We start from the raw sequence: 17,433 nt of genomic DNA, 5'->3' as shown, positions 1-17,433 counted from the left end.
TTTTTCACTGTTAGTAGCAAACATTTATTCTTTGAAATAAGTCTTTGAAATAAGTCTTTGAAATAAGTGGGCTGTGAGCATTAATATTATTTAGAGATAGAAAACTAAAAAATAATGACTTTTAAGGGAATTCATGTAAGTTTCTTTTTAAAAATGAATTTTTATCTTTTTGTTTTTACATCAATTAAATTTCCTCTTGTAATCTTTTCCCATGCATTTCCCAAAGAGCCATTCCATATAACTAAGAATTTTAAAAAATCTGTTTCATTTTTAATGTAAAGTATTCTTTATCTCCTTATTTTGTCTCCTAACCACTTTGATAAATAGTTCCTACTAAAAAGTGCCTTAATGTAAGTAACTTCCTTATTACAAGATATAATAATGGTTGTTATATTTATTCTTTTTATAAAATTTCTTTAGGTTCTTTTCAATTTAGCCAGTCAGTATTCAGCTAATGAAATGTATGCTGAAGCACTAAACACATATCAAGTTATAGTGAAGAATAAAATGTTTAGCAATGCAGGTAAGTACATCTTTCCAATATGTTGGTAGTTTCATTTTTATATTGTAAAATCACAAAATTGCTTATATATAATTTAATAAATAATTCTACTCAATATCCATGATTTTTTTTTAAGCCCTTAACTTTTGTATATTGGCTCCTTGGTGGAAGAGTGGTAAGGGTAGGCATTGGGGGTCAAGTGACTTGCCCAGGGTCACACAGCTGGGAAGTGTCTGAGGTCGGATTTGAACCTCCTGTCTCTAGGCCTGACTCTCAGTCCACTACAATCGGAGCTACCCAACTACTTCGTCCATGATTTTTAATTTTGTAGCTTTAATGAATATAGGTTAACATTATTTAGAATCATAGGCTCTTAGATTTAGAAGAGACTTCATAAGTCATTTAATTTAGTGATGTCAAATTCAAATAGAAGCAGAGGCCATTAATCTGATTATAAAGATCCCTGAAGGCCACATATTGATTTAGCTTTAAAATGTAGTGTTATCTGTGCTTTTTTGTGGGTTTATTTATTTTGTTAAGTTTTCCCAGTTACATTTTAATCTGGTTTGGCTCCATTAGGCAGTGTTTGACTCTTTTCATTTAATTCAGTCCCTGAATTGAAACTGCCTTTAAAAATTCCCCCTAAAAAAGCTCAACCAACCTTTTTTTTTTTTTTTTTTTTTAAGACTACCAGGTCAGGGAACTCATTACCTTTTAAACAAGGCCATTATATTTTTGGACTTTTAGAAGTCTGCTTCCCTTGCAATGTCTACCTTTTGAACCTACACAGAGGCTAAGTAGAGTCTAATCTCTTGTCCATATAATAAACCTATAAATATTTAAAGGCTGGAATTCTGGCTCCTACCCTGCTGCTTCCCCCTTTCTCTATCCTTCCCCCTCACCCCCAAAGGATTCTCATCTCTATTGCTAAAAATATTTAGTTTTTTCATCTGATCCTTCTATGGCTTCTAATATACTCATTTCATCTTGTCAGTATCATTTCAAAACTATGCCCAGAGCTATACAAAATACTCCAGAAGTGTTCTCACCAAGGTAGAATATTATAGGAGTTTATAGAGCAGAGATTAACAGAAGTATTAGTTAAGAAATAGAAGTTTCTGGAGCAGCTGGGTTGCTCAGTGGATTGAGAGCCAGGCCTAGAGATGGGAGGTCCTAGGTTCAAATCTGGCCTCAGACACTTCCTAGCTGTGTGACCCTGGGCAAGTCACTTAACCTCCATTACCTAGCCCTAACTGCTCCTCTGCCTTGCCTTGGAACCAATACACAGTATTGATTCTAAGATGAAAGATAAGAATTTAAAAAAAAAAAGAAGAAATAGAAGTTTCTTTCTGATGAAATGGTTTTTAAGATCATCACATTTATAGTTGTGGTAAATTATTATTATTATCATTTAGATACTCCCAGTATAAAGAAAATCATGGATATACTGGTAGATATTTAACAAGTAACTTGGGGGAGTGATATATGCACAATACGTTTTTTATTTTAATTCATAATATTAACATTTTCTTCAGCACTTTCTTAAGTCCAAGACAATTAACAAAATAAAGCCTGATTTGTAGCATTTGCCAGTCTCCTAGATGTAAACATGCACAGTGAAAAATTTAACAATCTGTTCTTGAGAGCCAGTTCAAGCTGGCTCTAGCACATCCCTGAAAGAAACTCTATGTAAGAAACTATATTTACCAAAATATATTATGGAAACCTTCATTATAATGCAAGTTGGTAACACAAAACAAAGGGCATCACTGAAAGCAACACTTTGTTGGTAATAACAATAAAAGCTTACATTCATATTATACTTCATGATTTACAAAACGTTTTTTATACAGTAGCCTTGTGAAGTAGATAGTACAATTATTCCCATTTTGCAGATTAAAGAACAGGGGCTTATAGATGTTAAATGACTTTCCCAAGATCACATAGTTTGTAAGTCATAACTATCAACCTAGATTTCCTGACTCCAAGTGTACTCATTCTGTTTTAATCTGAGATGAAATAAACATAGCTTTTCTTTTTCTTTTTTAAAATTTTATTCATGGCTTTTTTTTACAACACAGTAATTTCCAAATATTTCCCACCTACCCCTGCCCCAAATCCTCCCATGTAACAAAGAAACAGCTACAATTGATGAGTTTGCCCATTATCTAAAATTTGTTTGTAACCTCAAAATCAATACTAGAGATATTTCTGTGTTCATTCATAAACATGCACAGAACTGTGAAAACTTTGAGTCACCCAATGTGTTTGGCACCAGCTGAGATCAAACAAGGCAGTGTTCTCATACTGTAGGTAAACAAGTGTCCTTTTCACAAATCTATTTTAGGGCCACATTTTTTGCATTTTTGTACTTTCTTTTTGGTGATTTCAGTGTTTAGAATGTCCCCCAAATATAAGAAGAGCTATAGCTGAACAGCTGTCTTGTATTCCTAAGCCTGAGAAGGGTGTAGTATGCTTTATGGAAAAAATATGTGTGCTTCTAGATTAGCTTCATTCAGGCATAAGCCATAGTGCTATTGTCTGTGAGCTGAATGTTCGTGAATTAACAACATGGTACCTCCAAAAAAAGGAAGAAGAAATTTCCTAATCTTTACATGAGGTTGCTCTGGAAATTGCCAAAGTACATATGGTAACTAGAGTCTCAGAGGAACCTAACCCTGTATTTCCCAAATGATTAATGGTTCAGTATTCTGAATTAGTGTTTAGTACTTTATAGAACATAACTATGAATTTACTGTATATAAAACTATCTGACTCAGAGATTCTCTGTCCTTGTTTATAGCATTCTACATCTGCAGTCTCCCATTCTCTACCCATTAAGATCTTTTTCATCGTCTGTTCTCTAGAACCAATACTGGTCATTGCATTTAAAATGAATCCAGCTGCTTTCTGACTTTGTTTTAATTTGTATCACTGTAGACATGCATTCTTTTGGCTCTGCTTTCTTTACTTTGCATCAGCTCATACAAGTATTCTCATGTTTTTTCTGAATTCCTATAATGTTATTTTTATGGTACAAATATATTCCATTATATTCATATGCCACAATTTGTTCAGCGTCTTTCCAAATGATAGATACTCACTTTGTTTCCAAATTTTTGATAATATACACACATAAAAAGACTTCTGTAATATTTAGTGTGCATAAGGACTTTCTCCAAAGGTCTTAGATCTCTTTGGGGTATATGTCCTAACCTGGGATTACTGAGTAAAAGGAACAGTTCAGTAACTCATCTCAAATAATTCCATAATGTTTCTAGACATTTTACCATTTTATTGCTCTGTCAACAGTAGCAGTAGCACAGTTGTTGCTCTACAAATTTAAAGAGCCAAGCAACACCACAGATTGCACCTCTCCATAATGTAAATTTATTCCTAAAGGAATATGGTTTCAGTGCTGTTTTGTATTTTGGGACTAATCCCGAGTAGCATTATTAATGTTTTAGCAGAAATATTTATTTTTGTGTTAACTTTTACACTTTTCTTCTCAATAGAGAAATGAGTAACTGATGATGTAGAAAAAATATTGTTTGGTATACTGTCAGAGGCAGTTTTTTTACTTTACTATTTTTCTTTGTTAAGCTTTTTTTTTAAATAAGGGAGAGTTTACTGGGGAAATATATTGAGTATATAAAAAAGAAGGATAAATAAAAATTGAAGAAAGTGTGAGTTTTAAATATATAACATTTTTTGCAAAGTTATTTAATATATTTAAAAAATAATTGTGCTGCTGTTGTTCATTTGTGTCTGACTCTTCATGATCCTCTGGATCATGCTGTCCATGGGGTTTTCCCAGCAAAGACCAATGGATTAAGACAAACAGGTTAAGTGACCTACCCAGGGTCATATAGCTAGTATATGTCTGAGGCCAGGTTTGAACTCAACTCTTCCTGATTCCAGCCCAATGCCCTATCTACTGAGCCATTACTCTTATGTTTATTTTGTTAATATATTATTTCTTATGATGTTGCATTTCTAATTTTATCATGTCTGCCTTAAGAGATGATTTTTTTCATAGTTTTATTTTGTTTTTTAAGAAATATATCTTTTCTATTAAATGAGGCATACCTGTTATCATGGATATTAACATATAAATGTGTAAACTTGATTTAAAATTTTAAAACCTATTTAGTATTTATATTTGAAAGTTGTATCTAGCCTTATAAGTCTAATAAAATTTTTGAAAATGTAACAAAGATCATTTAATATGGGGAAAATGAAAATAAATTAGAATTGAATGCCACTCATTCATTTTTTTTTAATTAGGAAGACTGAAGGTAAATATGGGAAATATTTATTTAAAACAGAGAAATTATTCCAAAGCCATCAAATTCTATCGAATGGCTCTAGACCAAATCCCAAGTGTTCATAAAGAGATGAGGTAAGTTTGTACCATAAATAACAATAATAATATCTGACATTTACATAGATTATCTTTTTTGAGCCCTATCAACAACCCTGTGCAGTAGGTACTACATAGTTTTATCTCCATTTTACAGATTAGGATACTGAGGCCCAGAAAGGTTAAGTGACTTGCTCATGGTCACATAGTTAAAAGTGTTAGAAGTGGGATTCAAACCAAGTCTTCCTGACTCCAAGTTCCTTACTCTATTCATTACATCATACTCTTTAAAACATTAAAAAAAATTTTTTTTAATGTCTTTCATGAACAAAATTGGATCTACTAATTCAATGTTGGAAGGGCATGTATTTTGTGTTGGGATTTGTAGTGATTTATTTTTAGTATCTCAAGCCAGTTGCTTTTGTGACCAAGGCATACATTTACAAAAGTGCTTGCTGGCTGCCTGTAACCAAGTAAATAGTGAAGCTTCCTAATTAAAACATAAACCTATCTCAAGTAACTGGTACTAGGCGGGTTCTGTGTTCCTCAGGTACTATCATGCAAATTTAGAGGTGAAGCAACTGGAGAAGGAATTGCCTAATCTCAGATTTTTTTAAAACCATTATCTTCCATCTTAGAATCAAGGGCTAGGCTATGGGGGTTAAGTGACTTCCCTTGGGTCACACAGCTAGAAGTGTCTGAGGCCAGTTTTAAATCTAGGACCTCCCATCTCTAGTCCTGGCTCTCAATCCACTGACCCACCCAGCTGTCCCCCAATCTCAGATATATGAGAAGAAGAGGTGGAATTTTCCATGTTCTTCAAAGAGTCAAATTTAGAATGTAACTAAGGAAGTTTACAATTCAGTATCTGCTTAGTCATACCTTCATTGGCCACAGTGAAATTCCATTCTGAAAGTGTAGCTAACTGAGGGCAGCTGGATTCTAACTCAAAAGGTAAGGTTTTGAAAAGAAAAAAAGAAAGAAAGAAAGAAAGAAAGAAAGAAAGAAAGAAAGAAAGAAAGAAAGAAAGAAAGAAAGAAAGAAAGAAAGAAAGAAAGAAAGAAAGAAAGAAAGAAAGAGAGAAAGAGAGAAAGAGAGAAAGAAAGAAAGAAAGAAAGAAAGAAAGAAAGAAAGAAAGAAAGAGAGAAAGAAAGAGAGAAAGAAAGAGAGAGAGAGAAAGGAAGAAAGAAAGAAAGAAAGGAAGGAAGGAAGGAAGAAACAAGCTAACAATAGAAGTGTTTAGCATGCCATGTTTTTTCATTAAAATATAGTTTGAAGGGGCAGCTGGGTAGCTCAGTGGAGTGAGAGTCAGGCCTAGAGACAGGAGGTCCTAGGTTCAAACCCGGCCTCAGCCACTTCCCAGCTGTGTGACCCTGGGCAAGTCACTTGACCCCCATTGCCCACCCTTACCAATCTTCCACCTATGAGACAATACACCAAAGTACAAGGGTTTAAAAAAAAAAAAAAGAAAAGAAAAAAAATATGTAGTTTGAATCATCAACAAGTATTTAATTGAACACATATTATGTGTAGAATATTGCTAAATGCAGAGGATATAAATAATCAGCACTTAATTTCTGCATATATGTACTTATGAACATACTGGAAGGCCTTTGGCATATTGGATAAACACCTTATGGTATACTTATTAAAGTATATCCTTATAGTTAGCATTTATGTGTACTTTAAGGTTTACAAAGTGCTTTACAAATATCTCATTTTCCAAAACCCTTGTTGTTCAGTCAGTCATTCAGTCATATTGGCTTTGTCCATGAAGTTTTCTTGGCAAAGATACTAATGATTTTCCATTTCTTTCTCTTCTTTTTTTACAATAATATTTTCTTTTTCCAATTACATTTAAAAGAAAATTTAACCAATTTTTAATTTCTGAAATCTTAAGTTACAAATTCTCTCCCTTCTTTCCTTTCCTCTCCCCTCTTTGAGATAGTAATTTACTATAGATTATACATATGCAATCATGCAAAACACATTTCCACATTAGTCATCTTGTGGAAGAAAACTTTTTATAAAAAGACATTTTTAAAAACCCATGTGAAAAGTAGTATGCTTCCATCTGCATTCAGAGTCCATCAGTTTTTTCTGTGGAGGTAGAGAGGCTTTTTCATTATGAATCCTTTGGAGTTATCCTTTATCATTGTTTTGCTGAAACTAGTGAATTCATTCATGGTTGATCATCCTTACAATATTGCTGTCACTCTTTACAATGTGCTTGGGTTCTGTTCACTTCACTTTGCATCCGTTCATAGAAGCTTTTCCAGGGTTTTCCTGAAATCATCCTATTGATAATTTCTTAAAGCACAATAATATTTCCATTAGAATCATATACCACAACTTGTTCAGCCATTCTTCTATTGTTAGATATCCCTTCAATTTCCAATTCTTTGCCAACACAAAAAGAGCTACTACAAATATTTTTATACAAATAGACCTTTCCTCTTTTTAAGAAAAAAATCTCTTTGTGGTAGTGGTGTTGTTGGATCAAAGGGTATGCACAATTTTATAGTCCTTTGGGCTTAGTTCCAAATTGTTCTCCGGAATAGTTCAATCAATTCACACCTCCAAGAGTGGATTAGTGTCCCAGCTTTCCCACATCCTCTCTCAACATTTATCATTTTCCTTTTTTGTCATATTAGCCAATCTGATAGGTATGAAGTAGTACCATACAGTTGTTTAAATTTGTATTTCTCTAATCAGGAGTTATTTAGAGCATTTTTTCATTGTCATTTCTTTCTTCAGTAGATTATGGTAAGCAGATGTTAAGTGACTCACTCAGGGCTACATAGCTAATAAGTGGCTAGGTTTGGATTTGAATTCAGGTCTTTCTGACTCCGGGCCCAGTGTTCTGCCAGTGTTAATAGTGGCAGTCATTTGATAAATGTAGACAAATTTGTCAAAACTCATTCATTTGCCAGTACATTTTTAATTTAACTTTTAAGCTAAAATTGAGTTAAGAAGCATATTCATTCACTCTCCTTTTTTTGTAAATGTATCTCTTGTACTTCCATTTTCAGTTTCTTTCAGCAGTGGAAAGGAACAAAACATCAATTAAGGCTTGTGACATCATATTTTGTATGTTTAGAGGTAACTTCTATTTCATGTTTTCTCCAGTATTTCATAAGTAAGCAGGATGAGCCAATGAAATGACATATTTTTCTCCTCCTTTGATCCAAAAATAAATTGTTTGACATTTTTCAAAAAAATTTTAATTGCAGCACCAAAAATGTATTTTACTCTTCCCCTGCCAAAAAAAGGCATTATAAAGAAGGATAACATGAATCTGGCTCTTTAGGAGTTTATAATCTAATTTGAGTTGGGACAAAAATACATAACATAGTGTCATTCCAATAAAACCACCAAAAATCATTTCATAGAGATAGAAAAACTAATAACAAAATTCATCTGGAAGAACAAAAGACATAGAAGGTCAGGGGAATTGGTAAAAAAAAAAAAAAAAAAGCATGAAGGAAAGTAACTTAACTGTTCCAGACCTCAAACTGTATTTTAAAGTGTCAATCATCAACAATCTGGCACTGGCTAAGAAACAGAGTGGTGGATCAATGGAATTGATTAGGTACTCAATACACAGTAATAAATGACCATAGTAACCTAGTATTTGACAAACCCCAAAACCCAAACTTTTGAAATAACTCACTCTGACTAAAACTGCTGGGAAAACTGGAAAATAGTATAGCAGAAACTAGGCACAGACAAACAACTTCATACTAGTCAAAGGATATGAACAGGTATTCTCAGCTGAAGCAATGAAACTGTCTTAAGTCATATGAAAAAATGCTCCAAATCATCTTTAATTAGAGAAATGCAAAATAGAAGAACTCAGGTATCACCTCACACATATTAAACAGGCTAATATGAAAAAAAAGGAAAATGATAAATGGGGGGATGTGTAAAAATTAAGAAACTAATACACTGTTGATGGAGCTGTGAACCAACACAACTATTCTGGAGAGCAATTTAGAATCATGTTCAAAGGACCATAAAACTGCACATCCCCTTGGATTCAGCAATTCCACTAAGTCTATATCCCAAAGAGATCAAAGATAGGGCAAAGGGACCTACTTGTTCAAAAATATTTATACCAACTCTTTTTGTGGTAGCAAAGAACTGAAAACTTGAAGAGATGTCCATCAATTGGGGCATGGCTGAACAAGTTGTATTATATGATTGTAATGGAATATTATTGTACCATAAGAAATCATGAAAAAGATAATCACAAAAAACCTTGACTTATATGGAGTGATAAAGTGAAATGAGCAGAACTAGGAGAATGTTGTACACAACAACCACAATAATGTAATTAATGTTCAATGATCAGCTGTGAATGACTTTATTATCAACAATGCAAGGATTCAAGACAGCTCTAAGGAACTCATGTCAAAAAAGAATCTAGAAGGAATCAGTTAAGTCTGAAGCATTCCATTACTTAGTTTATTTCCTACAAAAAATTTCTCTAGTGGAAGCAATATGTGTCTTCTTTCACAACATGATGAACATGGAAATATGTGTTGTATAAATAACACATGTATCACCTATATCATATTACTTGATATCTTGGCAAAGGAGGGGAGAGGTGGAAAGGAGGGAGAGAATATGGAACACAAAATGTCAGAAAATGATTACTGAAAATTGTACCAACATGTAATCTGGAAAAATAAAAATAAAAAACTTTTAAAAATAGATGTATAACAATATACAACATGTGCCAAGTATCAAATATGTGATGCAGACAATGAGTAGTGCTATAGGAATTTCTAGCAGTATTCCCCAAGCCTGTCATAAAAGGCTTTTTTTTAAAAATTATTATTCAGCTGGGCCTTAAAGGATAGGACATAAAATCAAATGAAGAGGAGGAGAGAGCCACCAAATGAAAAATGGTACAGTAGTGGGACTATGCAGCATGTATACAACAAATAGATTATTTTAACTGAACCACGTGGTTGGTGTAAGGAATTATTTTAAATACTGACTAGAGAAACAGGCAAAATTGTGAAGAGCTTTAAATGCCATGTTAAGGAGTTTAGATTTTAATAAGATGTATGTTTTTTCTTCAGGATTAAAATAATGCAAAACATTGGTGTTACATTTATCAAAACTGGTCAGTACTCAGATGCTATTAATTCATTTGAACATATAATGAGCATGGCCCCAAATCTGAAGGCAGGTTTCAATTTGATCCTGAGTTATTTTGCTGTTGGAGATCGGGAAAAAATGAAGAAAGCTTTCCAAAAACTGATTGCTGTTCCATTAGAAATTGATGAAGATGACAAATATATTTCACCAAGTGTGAGTATGAAAAAGGCTTTTATATAGTCAAATTTCAGTTTTTTTGTCTTTTGCTAGTAAGTAAGCAAAATATGAATCATAATTATGTCAGTCACTCAAGCAAGCACATATTTACCTTCTACATACGTGGTTCTTTTTTATTTTTCTGAGGTTTTTATGTCTCAATACATGGTCAGTTTTTGTATAGATGATACATACTACTGAGAAAAAGGCATATTCTCTATTCCCATTAAATTTTCTCTAGAAGTCCATCATATCTAATTTTTCTAAAATTCTATTCATCTTTTGACTTCTTTTTTGTTTAAATTTATCTAGTTCTGAAAGGGGAAAGTTGAGGTCCCTCCACTTGTATAGTTTTACTGTCTATTTCCTCCTATGTCATTTAACTTCTCATTTAAAACATTAGATGCTATACCATTTGGTGCACATATGTTTAGTATTGACGTTACTTTCATTTTCTATGGCACTTTTAGCAAGATATAATTTCCTTATCTTTTAAAATAGATTTATTTTTGTTTTAGCTTTGCTTAAGAACTCCTACTTTTTTTTTACATCAGCTAAAGCATAATAGATGCTGCTATAGCCTTTTACCTTTACTATGTGTATATCTCCCTGTTTCAAATGTGTTTCTTGTAGACAGCATATTATAGGATTCTGGTTTTTTATTCATTCTATCACTTCCTATTTATGGGTAAATTCTAGCTATTTTTTAAAAAAAGATTCTCCCCACACACAATTATCCAAAATTTGTTTTTTTCCCCTCACTTCCCCATCCTTGAAAAAAATAAAAATAAAAACCAAACCCTCAGAACAAATATACATCACCATAAAAAACAAATTCCCACACTGACCATGTTAAAAAATATTTCGTTCTGAACCCCAAGTCTATCATCTCATCTCTTTTTCTGTCATGAGATAGATAACATGTTATTGGTCTTCTGGAACCATTGTGTTGATCAGAATTCTTAAAAGAATATTTTTTAAATCAGTTTTTCAGTGTTTGGGTTTGTTTTTTTTTTATAATATTATTGTTCTCAGGAATTTTTCTAGTTCTACTCACTTTAATCTGTATCAATTTATGCATGACTTCCCAGATTTTTCTGAAACCATTTTCATTCTTTCTTTCTTTTTTCTTTTTTTTTTTAAACCCTTAACTTCTGTGTATTGGCTCCTAGGTGGAAGAGTGGTAAGGGTGGGCAATGGGGGTCAAGTGACTTGCCCAGGGTCACACAGCTGGGAAATGTCTGAGGCCTGATTTGAACCTAGAACCTCCCGTCTCTAGGCCTGACTCTCAATCCACTGAGCTACCCAGCTGCCCCCCTTTTCATTATTCTTATGGTAGAGTATATTTCTTATAGTATAGTAATTCTATTATATTCATTTACCTTCATTTGTTCAGTCATTCCCAGTTGTTGGGCATCCCCTCAGTTTCTGGTTCTCTGTCACCAAAAAAGTGCTAATGCAGATATTTTTACATGTATGAGTCTTTTCCCTCCTTCGATTTCTTTTGAGTATAGGCCTAGTCGTGGTACTACTTAGGCAAAGCTTATATACTTTCTAGTAACTTTTGGGGTATGGTTCTAAATCACTTTCTAGAATGTATAGACTAACCAGTTCATAGGTCTACTAGGCATGTATTGATTTTTTAAATGTTCATATTGTTTATTTTTATAAGAGAATATTAATATAAAGCCAAAATCTCAAAATAAAAACCCAAATAAACTAAAATGAAAAATAGTATGCTTTGTCCTGCATTCCTACACCTCAACAGTTCTTTCTCTGGAGGTGGATAGCATTCTTTGTTATAAGTCCTTCAGAGTTGTCCTGGATCATTGTATTGCTGAGAATAATTAAGTCTTTCATACTTGATCATTCCACAAAATTGCTGTTATTGTGTACGATGTTCTCCTGGTTCTGCTTATTTCACTCTACATCAGTTCATATAGAACCTTTCCAGCTCTTGCTGAAATGTTGTTCATCATTTCTTATAGCACAGTAGTATTTCATCACCATAAGATACCAGTTTGTTCATCCATTTTATGGATAGCCTCTTAATTTCCAATTCTTCGCCACCACTAAAAGGGCTGCTATAAATATTTTTTGTACAAGTAGATCCTTCCCCTCCTACCTTTTTCAAATCTCTTTGGGATAAGACCTAGTAGTGGTATTATTGGATCAAAAGATATGCACTATTTTATAGCCTTTTGGACACAGTTCCCAATCATGTATTAATGTTGCATTTTCTCCAAAGTACTTTCTACATTGATCATTTTCTTTTTTCTTTTCTCTTTGTCAATTCTGCCAGTTTGATTAGTGTAAACCTTGCCTTAATTTGAATTTCTCTAATTATTAGTTATTTGGAGCATTTTTTCCCCTGGACTCGGCCCTTCCTTTTTTTTTTTCAATCTAAATAGTTTTGGTGAATGGCCAGAAGCTTTATGTTACTTTAGTAACTTTTTTTAAAGGAAAAATTGAAATATAGAAAAGTTATTATTCTCTAAGATCAGGTCTGAATTCCATCCCAACCTTACCATGTAGGCAATGATGAAGTGTGGTTAAAACTCATATATGACCAAATAGTAATGAGGGATTTTACTAATTTTATCTTTCAGGATGATCCCCATACTAACTTAGTGATTGAAGCTATAAAAAATGATCATCTAAGACAAATGGAGCGGGAAAGGTAATATTCTTTGTTTAATTGTTCAGATTCTTTAAAGTCTAATTTTTTTGGTATTAGCTTTTTACACTTTTATGTCCAATAAATGCATTGTATTTTACAAATTCAGCACATCAAAGTATTGAATTTTTATAGTGTCATGAAGTTAACGACAAAGCTAACCTGCTTTCTATTTGCTGCATTAGTCCAGATACATCCACATCTACATCTACCTCTCAGTTAGCTTTCTTTTTTCAAATTGTGGTCCCTTATAAGGACACCAATCTCTATGTTTCAGGGATGGGGGGGGGGGGGATGGATGCATAATCCATCTTGGATACTAGGACACAGCTCCTGTCTTGTCACTGTAGCCATTTTCCTGTAAAGAGTGTATAAAGAGTTCAACCATAGTTCAACAGATGCTATCCCCAATATAAGGAGGAATATCTTGTTTTGTTCCCTTCCCCTGGAGAAAGGCCTAGCATTCAGTTTATGATCATGTTGGCCATAGAACCCCCACCACCACCACCACCACCAAGCTCCCTCTATATCCCAGGGAGTGGTGAAGGAGGGTACAGGGGGGTGGGTGGAATCTTTGGTACAAAAGTTCATTTCATGAGGCATGGGAGATGGAGATGAACCCAAGCAATTTGATTCCATGGGTCTCAGTTCCCTTGTAGAAGGTACTTTTCCGGTCATTAGACAAATCTTTTAATAATTTTTCTGTCTATTCTTAGGGTTACTTATCCTTTTTCTTCCACCTACCAAGCCTTTGTTTGCTTCAATGTTCAGGAACTCAAAACTACTCCACAATAAAGCTCACTCATTAGACTGAACTCCTTGAGCACTGGCACTGTCCTTTGTCTTTCTTTGTATCACAGTGCCTGGCACACAGTGTTTGTTGACTGACTGATAATTGTTGTTAAAATTGTTGATAATGATTATCAACAATTATCAATTATTAGTTTAAGGTTTTTAAAAAGTATTTTACTTACGACAATGTTTTGAAGTATACAATACCAATTTTATTATCTCCATTTTAAAAATAAAGAAACTGATGCACAAATTGTCTTGCCCAGGGTTACTCAGCTGGTAAATGTTAGAATGGTCAAAATTCTTCCTTATAGTGTACAAAAATATGCTTCTATCAAACTTATACAGTAGATGTTCTGTCCTTCTAGGTAAAGTGTATTAAGTTTAATACTCTTTTTTTTCTTAAACCCTTACCTTCCATCCTAGAATCAATACTTTGTACTGGTTCCAAGGCAGAAGAGTTATAAGCACTAAGCAATGGGGGTCAAGTGACTTGCCCAGGGTCACACAGGTAGAAAGTGTCTGAGGCCAGATTTGAACACAGGGCCTCCCTTCTCTGGGCCTGGCTCTCAATCCACTGAGCCATGTAGCTGCCCCGCTAAGTCTAATTTTAGAAATGTCATTTCTTCAGATATTTGAAACAACTGAGAATATTTCCTAAGTATTCTGTTCTCTTAGCTAAACATCTCCTTATGATTATTTACTATATGGCATTATTTTAGACTCCTCACAGTCCATATTTGCCTATCCTAATTACTTTTTTAATTAAAATGGAATTTTTCATTTGTTTTCAGGAAAGCTATGGCAGAAAAATACATCATGACAGCAGCTAAACTCATTGCTCCTGTAATAGAAACATCTTTTGCTATAGGATATGATTGGTAAGAAATTACTTTAGTATTGCTGGATATAGGCTAATCTCTTTCTTTAGTTTGAATTTTCTTTCCAGATCCTGCTCTCCCTAATTGAATAAAAGCAAAAGCATATAGGTGTGGTTTGCACTTAGCCAATATATTATAAAAAATTATAGGGGGCAGCTGGGTAGCTCAGTGGATTGAGAGTCAGGCCCAGAGACAGGAGATCCTAGGTTCAAATCTAGCCTCAGACACTTCCTAGCTGTTTGATCCTGGCCAAGTCACTTAACTCCCATTGCCTAGCCCTTACCACTTTTCTGTCTTAGAACCAACACATAGAATTGATTCTAAGACAGATGGTAAGGGTTTAAAAAAAAAAAGAGAAATGTGTTAACTTGCAAAACAGAGATCTAGGCTGACCTAAAATTTGATTTCAAAATACTAGTATTTTATACAGCCAGACACATGCACCTCGATTCATTTTCTGCACTGAGATGAAACAGAAAATAGTTATTTTAGTTGTACTTCAGAATTTGATTCTCAGGAAGGAAATTATTAGTTTAGAATTAACTCATAGCATTAATTTGATCATATTTGTTTTCATTACAGATGACTATTATCCAATAAAATATGCATCTTAAATATGTTCTATCTAGAAATGTATAATTTGGCCAGCTTTGAAAAACTATTTAAAAGCATTCATAATAAGCAAAATAAGCCAACTCTTCCTCTATGGACTTCTAAAATTTATTTTGCTTTGTTCTAGTATGAAGTTACTTGAAAATTACACTACTAACAGCAATCTTTCAAAATATATTTATGATGTTTTGCATGATAACCCATGTTTAGTCCCAATTGAATTGCTTGTCAGCTCTGCAAAGGGGAAGGATGAGAGGGAAGGAGACAGTTTGGATCACATAATTTCAGAAAACTTATGTGGAAACTTGTTATTAAATGTAATTGATAAAATAAAATAATTTTTAAAACATTTATACTTTAATCAATTTGAATAGCATTAAACAGAAACAACTGGCTATTAAAAATGGGCATACTTTATCAACCTCCAAAGAAAGAACTGTTGAAGTAAGAATGCAGATGGAAGAATATGATTTATCACTTGTTTATTTGGGTATATATTTTGGGGTTTTGGTTTTATAAGATTATCCACTTGAAAAAATGAATTAACATGGAAATGTGTTTTGCATGATAAAAAAATATCCAGTTAATTCCTTCCTTTTCTCTTCCCTCCATTAGACATGGCATCATTTGCCAAAAAAGATATATGTAGATATAAAACTATGGCTTATTTATTTCTATTCCTCAGTTCTTTCTGTTAAGGTGGACATACACAGTCATTTTTCAAACAATATTTCTGTTGCTGTATGTAATATTTCAGTTCTGCTTATTTCACTCTACATAATTTCATGTAGATCTTTCATGTTTTTATTTACAAAATAAACCTGCTTATCATTAAAAAAAATGGGCATACTTGTTTCCAAATGGGTATTTTCCAAATAAAGGCAGTGAACATGCCACAACTCAAGTATACAATTTTGTACCAAACTTTTCATTTTTTGGATTCAAATGTACTTGTCTCATTATCCACTTTTCCTGATCAAATCTGAGAAAAATCCATTTGGTAGCCACTACCCTAAATTTCTGGTAGGGAATATTCTTCCTAGTCTTACTATATTTCTAGATTGCAGTCATTAGCACTAATCTCCTACTTCAGTTGAAAAATTCAATAAATGTTTCTTATCCTTGTTTCCTTAATACTCTTCTAGCCTGTTAGAGATTTCTCACCTTGATGGGATGGATTTTGTTTTCCAGTCAAAATGGATTATTCATTTAGAAATCTTGTTCTCCCTCTAATGTCTGTGATTCATGCAGTCACCTCTCATATCTGGGGCACTTCTTTTGCAGATAACTTAAATTCTGTCTCTAAACATGGCATTAAAAGATAGAATACCAACCTTGGAGTAAGGAAAACCTCAATTTGGATCTTGCATCAGATATTTGGCCTGGTTATTTAACTTACTAATAGCTTTAGTTTCCTCATCTCTAAAACAGAAATAGTACTTAAGTCAGAGCAGTGATAAGCAACTTTTTTTTTTAATGTTCTTATTTAATGTTCCTCTCTGTACTTGCAACTTTAAGAAACCTATTCCCCACTGCTGAGGAGTCAGTAACAATCACACTGGTGCCATGTCCCACTGGAGGTCTTTGCTTGTTTTCTGAGGATTAATTAATTATTTTGTGGGAATCACATACCATTTCTGGAAATTATTTTTCATTTTTGAGGGCATTTCTTTTTTCACTTTGGTGCATGCAGATCCTGTAACATTGTAAACTTTAATGATCCTTGAAATGTTTAACTTCTCCATACCAGCGGTTGTTGCAGTATCCTTAACAGTCATTGACACATGCTCTTTAAGAACTATAGCTTTCACAACTTTCCTTACAGTTATATCCAAAGCCACAGAAGTTAAAAACACAATAGAAAGTAATAAAAAACATACTTAGGTCAAAAACTTAGTACTCAACAGTTATCTAAAGGTAGGCAAATCTGCTCTATCTTTTTTCATCTCATCAAGGTTAGATGCTATAAGTCAGCTGATTTTTAGTAGAGACATGACCATTGCTGTCACAAAATGAAGCGATATTAGAATTGGTGTTTATCCCAATAAATATACATGTGACTTATGGAACTTAATAAGTGCTTTAAAAAAAAAACCTTACCTTCCATCTTAGAATCAATACTAAGTATCAATTCCTAGGGAAAAGAGTGGTGAGGGCTAGGCAATTAGAATTAAGTGACTTGTCCAGATTTGAACCCAGGACATCCTGACTCCAGGCCTGGCTCTCTATCCACAGAGACAACTAACTGCCCCCCTTTAATATGTGTTTGTTAAGGGAATCA

The 17,433-nt window shown here is 33.5% G+C and overlaps 1 protein-coding gene across 1 annotated transcript in view; it reads left to right on the top strand.

Annotated features, from left to right (window-relative positions):
* The window catches only part of IFT88 (intraflagellar transport 88), a 110,080-nt gene that overhangs the window by 20,619 nt on the left and 72,028 nt on the right, over positions 1 to 17,433 (top strand). Inside the window, exons 10-15 of the mRNA XM_044668306.1 lie at positions 421 to 523; positions 4,790 to 4,904; positions 9,956 to 9,999; positions 10,102 to 10,187; positions 12,800 to 12,870; positions 14,454 to 14,540. Of these exons, the coding sequence (XP_044524241.1) occupies positions 421 to 523; positions 4,790 to 4,904; positions 9,956 to 9,999; positions 10,102 to 10,187; positions 12,800 to 12,870; positions 14,454 to 14,540 (506 nt within the window). The remainder of the gene's footprint in view (positions 1 to 420; positions 524 to 4,789; positions 4,905 to 9,955; positions 10,000 to 10,101; positions 10,188 to 12,799; positions 12,871 to 14,453; positions 14,541 to 17,433) is intronic.

This window comes from Gracilinanus agilis, chromosome 3, assembly GCF_016433145.1.
Source record: "Gracilinanus agilis isolate LMUSP501 chromosome 3, AgileGrace, whole genome shotgun sequence".
NCBI lineage: Eukaryota > Metazoa > Chordata > Mammalia > Didelphimorphia > Didelphidae > Gracilinanus > Gracilinanus agilis.
Note: the sequence above shows the minus strand (reverse complement) of the source record. Positions and strands in the feature narration are given on the sequence as shown.